At 41.7% G+C, this 7137-nt stretch overlaps 2 protein-coding genes across 3 annotated transcripts; both read left to right on the top strand.

The window, feature by feature from the left end:
- The first annotated feature begins 1842 nt into the window (after positions 1-1842).
- Positions 1843-6077, top strand: LOC114478129 (oocyte zinc finger protein XlCOF6-like). 2 transcript variants are annotated; one of them, XM_028470972.1, is made up of 3 exons: positions 1843-1940; positions 2180-2531; positions 5314-6077. In XM_028470972.1, exons 2-3 carry the CDS (start codon positions 2204-2206, stop codon positions 5931-5933), a joined length of 948 nt encoding a protein of 315 aa, XP_028326773.1. In that variant the 5' UTR covers positions 1843-1940; positions 2180-2203; the 3' UTR covers positions 5934-6077. The 2 variants fall into 2 exon arrangements, with proteins under 2 accessions (XP_028326773.1, XP_028326774.1); XM_028470973.1 differs by having other exon boundaries at positions 1856-1940; positions 2156-2531.
- On the top strand, positions 5961-6702 carry LOC114477803 (oocyte zinc finger protein XlCOF6.1-like). Its single transcript, XM_028470418.1, has 2 exons — positions 5961-5969; positions 6037-6702. Exons 1-2 carry the CDS (start codon positions 5961-5963, stop codon positions 6700-6702), a joined length of 675 nt encoding a protein of 224 aa, XP_028326219.1.
- The last annotated feature ends 435 nt before the right edge of the window (positions 6703-7137 follow it).

Genomic DNA, 7137 nt, shown 5'->3' with positions numbered 1-7137 from the left:
CCAGGTAAAAAAGGTGGTGTCAGCGAATACATAAGAACCCTATGCTACTGCAGCTTGACTACTCACGCTAGCGAATTTATTTATACTATTTTCATCACTTTTTTGCCATATTTTTGCTCCTTTTAATGTATTTTTGCTACATTACACACATTTCTGACACTTCTACATCACATTCCAATGCATTTTCTGCAAATGTTCAGCACTTATAAACCATTTCCACCACTTTTACACCTAATGTCATATATTGACCCATTATTGTCACTTTTAACCACTTTTCACCATATTTCATGAATATTTTTGGCCAATTTAATCACATTCATCATTTATCATGCCCATTATTTGCCAGTTTAAACTATTTGTCCCATTATTGGCACTTTGAGACCTTTTTACCACTTTTTCTGTCTGTTTTTATCTTTTATTCACTCTAATTTACAACTTTGAACCAATTTCTGTGGTTTTTAAAATCCCGTTTCACCTCCTTTTCCACCATTTTTTTTTTGATCACTTTGAACCATTTTATTAGTGATTAAAACAAGGATTTCCATCTTTAAGATGACTCTTTTTTTTCTTGCCATATTTTTGCTCCTTTTAATGTCTCTAGAACCCTTATTTTGGGGGGTCATGGGCTGAAAAGGTTGAGGTTACTTTCGTAACGGCTGGTTCTATGAGTATTATGAGTGAGATGTCTCACTATGGGATAAACACTCGTAGCCCTCAAGCACTTTTTCAATCCACCAAGCACCGGTTGGGTGGAAGAACTGTCCATTCACCAGGGACACTCCCACCCTCTATAAGAGGGAAGGTGGATGTGCAGTTCCTCAATCAAAATAAGCCCCTCTTCTCACTCGCTCGAGCAAGAAGGGTTGTCTGGTAAGACACCTCATTTATATTACTCATAAAACCCCAGTTCTATGAGTAATATTTTGTGAGATGTCTCACTAATCAGAGGAAACAAAGTGCGTTCTGATGGTGCTACTGGCTTCTTTCACTGATCTATGACATAAACATGGAACTGGATGCATCACTATTTAAAAAACACCATCTCCGTACATGCATTAATGGTTTTTTCCTGTCTTGTGTTTGTATGCGTTTTTGAAATGTTTTATTTTTGTACATAACTTGGTTATTGTTTTGTTTTTAAAGAAGGGAACAGTGTTGTACAGAAGACCATGTGAAGATTCTCACTGCTGAAATAAAGTCTGTGCATCATGACTTTGTACGTTTGCTTTGTTTTTTATACTTAATTAGATGCAGAAATACGTAGTAATTAAAAAATGTGGAAATGCATATATATCTATATATATATGTATATATCAATACATATACAAAGCATGCATAATTGAGTAAATAAATATATAATATATTAACAAAGACAAAATTACAAGTATTAATTTTATTCATTCTATGTATTTATTTTAGCAATTATTTATTTTTTAAGTATGTATTTAAATATTTATTCTGCTTTTATTTATTATTATCATTATTTTGTCCCCATTTTCTGTGGCCCTGTAAGGCAACTATGACGAAAATTTATGTTTTTGTCAAAACAAAAATTCTCAGAAAAAATAATAATAATGTTACACTTGAAATTAAAAAAAAAAAAAATCTTAAAATTTTGATTTTACAAAAAATAAAATAGCAACAAAAACAAACAGTAAAACAATACCACGGATAATGTATAAAAAGTTAATTTCACGACATTATTTAGAATTCTGTCTACATTTAAAAACATACTTATGTCTCTGATCCAATCAGTGTAAACGTATAAACACGTTTTCATAGGATTCTGACCGTCTTTGTAAAACCTTCTCTCATTGGCTGCTGCTCCTTTCGTTTGCTCTGCGCTGATTGGCTAGGACGAGCGGAAGTGTTCGCATTGCAGAAAGAAAGAAAGCTGAAGCCTCACAAAAAGACAAAAACACAGCTGAGCTGTTGCCAATGTAGGTTTTCTGATTAATGTTTATGATTTATTAATAATTGTGACTATTGTTAGTCGTTAAGGCGCCTGAATTTACGGAATAATCACACCGCAGCAGCTCGGCTAAGGGCTGGAAGCTAAGCTAAGCTAAGCTAAGATGAAGCTACTGTTTCTAATAGAGTTAAACATCTATGTTCTGTTAGATGTGACTTTGTTTAATGTAATATATTTATATAGGTTATTTGTGTTTTTCATTGACAGCTGCTCAGATGTGAAACTTTAACCATGAACTACAGCCAGAGGAAAGAATCCCAGGAGCAGAAAATCACAGTGAAAGCTGAGAGAGAAACACACACTGATGAAGATGATGATGATGGCCTTCATCATGTCTACATAAAGGAGGAACCTCAGTGTGAGGAGATCAGTGGGTTCCACACAGACTCTAAGGATCTCCTGGTCCACCTGTGTCCTCCTCATGACGTCAAAGAGGAACCAGAACCAGAACCCTCTGGAGCTCCTGTGAAGCTGGAGCCAGAGCCGTGGGTGAAACAGGAGCTGGAGCAGAAGCAGAGTTCCAGCAGTGCTCAGCAGAATGATGATGAAGACGGCACAGGTACTGACATTGTCCTCACGGTGTCACTCAGAGATTCTTTTATTTCCCTTGTTTTGGACTCATTGAACCAATCCAGAGAAACATGTTTAACATGTAGGGTTCACTACTAGGGCTGGGCCATATGGACCAAAACTCATATCTCAAAATGTATTCTCAAAATGTAGATATACGATATTTAAAAATATATATCAATGTAGGTGATATTGTTACGTAATTATATCTTAAATCTCAATATATTGCTCAGCTCTACTTACTAGTTGCTATTGTTGTTTTCAATAGTGGAAATGTTAATTGTAGATAACTGGAAAACATCTTTAACGTGTTACAAATATATTTTTACATGTAGTAATTAAATTTGATTAAACTTAAATACAGATGTCAGTAATTCCTTTTTCACATGTAAGAATAAACATAGATATCTACTATTCAGTTTTCATGTTATATTTATAGTAGCTCGTGAAAATGTGTTTTAGAATTTTATAAATCAACTATTACATTCCTGGTGTGTCATCATACTGTTCAGCCATTGGTTGATTTTAAAAATGATAACGTCTATCAGTAATTTAATTCTGACAAGTGATATCTACAGTTTAGTTTATGATATCTGAAATGCAAGAACATTTGTAGATATTAACATTATGACTAGTGAGAATAGATTTGTAGATCTAAATAATTAGAATTGTGTTCTGGATATGTGGACTTGAAATTATAACATGTCAAAAGTTAATTATCGTTATCTGTAATTCAATTTGAATGGAAGTCAATGGGACATTGTGACGAGTTATAATGAAGTTTCAGATATTTACAATGGTGATTTACACTTGTGAAAATACAATTCTAGATATCAATAATTAGATTTACAACTAGTTAGAATTACATTCTGGATATGTGGACTTGGAATTACAACATGTCAAAATCTACAATCACAAGTGATGCTACTTATTAAGTGTTAAAACAGTTTTTCATACATTTTGTAGTAAGAGCCGCCTTGTGCTGCATCATCTTGTTTACCTTGTTTACTTTAGTGTAGGGGTTGGCGATATGGGGAAAAAAATTGTATCACAATTTTTTTCTTTGTAAAATCACAATCTTGATTTTATTGCAATTTTATTGGCCGGTGAAGCGCGTCTGTCCACTAGGGGGAGACCCACCTCCTATAAAAGGAGGACGTGGACAGATGCGCACCATTCAAAATAAACACCTCTTCTCCTCGTTCAAGCAAGAAGGGTAGTCTGGTGAGACATCTCACTCATATTACTCATAGAACCAGGGTTATGTACATAACCTAAAGTTCTATTTCGTGAGATGTCTCACTATGGGAAATGGAGACTCTCATAGAGCAGACATGCTCATCAAGCAGTACCAGCCTCCAGGGCAGAAGTCTGATCACATCAGGACAGTAAAACCACCCGTGCATTGCACGTGGCGGAAACGTCCAGCATGTAAAAGTGGACAAACGTGAGAGACGAGGTCCAACTCGCCGCCGCACAGATGTCCTGAACAGACACTCCCATGAACAAAGCCCAGGATGTGGCAAGACCCTGAGATGAGTGTGAGCGCACGACAGACGAGCCGAGAGCGCATGGATGTCACTGACCCTCTTGGCCGAAGCCAGAGCCAGAAACAAGGCAGCCTTAAGAGAGGCGAACTTCAGGCCCGCCTCCTCCAGTGGTTCGAAAGGAGGACGTTTAAGTCCCTCCAAAACCACCACCAGATCCCACGGTGGCACCAGTGATCTGGACACGGGGAGGAGCCTACGTGCTCCCTTCATAAACCGGCAGATCAGCGGGTGCTGACTGGCCGATTTATCCCCAAAGCCAACGTGCCATGCGGGGAACGCCGCCAAATACACTTTCACAGTGGAAAAGGCTTTGTTTTTGTCAATCAGGTCCTGTAGAAATGACAAAATCACTCCCACCGGGCACTGAAAAAGTTCCTCTGGAGGCACCACCCATCAACAGACTCCACCTAGAGTCATAAAGAGACCTAGTGGAGGGGGCTCGAGCACTATGTATGGTGGAGATCACACTCTGTGATAATCCCACAGCTGACAGATTGAGCCACTCAGGGGCCAAACCCACAGTGCCAGACAGTTTGGACGCGGTTGGAGAACTGTGCCCCTCCCCCGTGACAGCAGGTCCATGCAGGAGCTGCCAGGGACGAGCACACAGCAGCTTGTAAATCTTCGCCAGCCAATGCATGACCGGCCACAGTGGAGCCATCAGGATCAGTGTGTGCCCGTATTCCTTCACCCTAGACAGGGTGGAGGGAATCAGAGTCTCACCGAGGGGAGCTTCCATCCCGACGAACCGGTCAACCTCGGCCCGATCGTAATGGGCCCACAGCTGCCGCACCACCTCTGGGTGCAACATCCATTCCCTGTAAAGTGGCGCAGCCCTGGATAACAGGTCGGCGCCCAAGTTCATGATCCCCTGGACGTGCGTTGCTCTCAGTGAGAGTACTGCTGATATGAGTCTGATTTAGCAAATTGATTGATTTGGCAAGTAAAAAAAATACTGTGAACTGTGAAAAAAAAAGTGCTTTGTTTTATTCCTTAACAATCTAAAATTGTCAGATCGCACACCCTTACTTTAGTGCTGACTGGCTTCAGTGCTAATGACACTTTTTTTTAGTTTCTCTGCTCAATGAATCCTAGTCAGAAATAATTTCAATGTCCATATCTTTAGTAATTAATGATAATCCAGTTACAATCACAAAGTTTGGTTCCTTTTTACCCAGAATGATCAGTAAAACCAACATGTTTCTCTTCCTGTCATCTCAGAATCATCCTCTGATTATTTCCCGTGTCCCCACTGCGACGTCTCCTTCACTGACGTGGACTTCCTGCAGAAACACATCAAGTGGGTCCATCAGAAGCAGTATCTGGAGAACCTGACGAGCTGCGGCTCAAACCGAGACCTCCCCATCTCCCCAAAGTTCCCGTGTCCCACGTGTGGCCGCTCCTTCAGCTCTAAGGTCCACCTCAGGGTCCACGTACGGGAGCTCCACCCGGCCACGCCCCCTCGTAGGCTCCACCCCTGCCCCACCTGTGCTCGCAGCTTCCAGTACCTGAAGAACCTGAAGAACCACTGCCAGCGCTGGCACCAGATGTCCGTGGTGACCCGGGGAGGACATCTCAGCTGTGCCGACTGTGGGAAGAACTTCAAATCCACGTGGGGCCAGGGGCCTCATACGTGTCATAAATCCTTCTCTGGCTCAGAACCCGAGGACCGCCCCGTGTGTTTGGACACCGGCGTGCAGTGTGTGCAGTGCGGGAAGAAGCTGTGCACGCCACAGAGCCTCAAGGACCACATGCGCACGCACACGGGCGACCGACCCTTTGTCTGCAGGGACTGTGGGAAACGCTTTGTGGAGCGCAGCGGGGTGGAGGGCAGCACATGAAGATTCACACGGGGAGAGAGAGTACAAATGTACGGTGTGTGGGAAAGCTTTTCAGAGAGCCCAACACCTCAAGTGTCACCTGACCACGCACTCCGGCACCAAGGAGTACTCCTGCCCCCAGTGTGGGAAGGAGTTCGGCTTCAAGTCCAGTCGCGATCATCACGTGAAAACTCACTCCAGTGAGAAACCATTCCACTGCAGCGTCTGCGGTAAAAAGTTCAACACCCAGCGGAGCCTGAGGGTCCACACTAAGCTGCACAGTAAGGAGAAGGCTCACCAGTGTGGAGACTGTGGATTAAAGATCTCAGACTTCAGCGCTCTGAAGATCCACCTGAGGAGCCACACCGGGGAGAGACCATACCACTGCACCGTGTGCGGGAACCGCTTCATCCGCCTGTCGCACCTTCGTAACCACCAGCGCACGCACACTGGAGAGCGACCCTACAAGTGTGATGAGTGCGACAAGAGCTTCGTGCAGTCGGGCGACCTGGTGAAGCACAAACGCATTCACACGGGAGAGAAACCTTTCGAATGTCCCGAGTGTCACCGCTGTTACACGTCATCAGGAGACCTGGGAAAACACCGGCGCAGCCACAGCGACCAGCGACCGTACACCTGTGAGGAGTGTGGGAAGAGCTTCCGCCTCACGGGACACCTAAAGACCCACATGTTGACTCACACGGGAGAGAAACCGTACTCCTGTCCCACCTGTATGAGACGCTTCGCACGCTCTCACCACCTCTCAGGACACATGGCCAAATGTTTCTGAACATAACGTTAATAACGTTAATAAATGAATCCGTTTAACATTCACCAGAGTTGCACTCAATTAGAATTAGAATTAATTACAATTATGACATTATTGTCATTGGAAAAATCAGTTACTGTTGTAATCGTAATTAACTTATGGTATGAAAAAGTTATAAACAATAGTTATTCACAATTTAATTAAACACAAACCTGGGGAACCATGTTACAGTATAATTACACATGCATAGTTAATAATTATTAAAACGTGTTTCATATCAACACTTGAAAATAATTTTAAAAATAATATAAATCTATGGGTATAGTGACATAAAAAAAAACCTCAACGTCCACACCAGAAATATTAATACCAATATATTAATTGATTATGAATCCTAACAAGGTAATCAATAGATGAGAAACTAATAATGATAGATAATTTTTATTAGTGTATTTA

This window comes from Gouania willdenowi, chromosome 16 (genome assembly GCF_900634775.1).
Source record: "Gouania willdenowi chromosome 16, fGouWil2.1, whole genome shotgun sequence".
In the NCBI taxonomy this organism is placed as follows: Eukaryota; Metazoa; Chordata; class Actinopteri; order Blenniiformes; family Gobiesocidae; genus Gouania; species Gouania willdenowi.
This window is presented reverse-complemented; position numbering and strand designations above follow the sequence as displayed.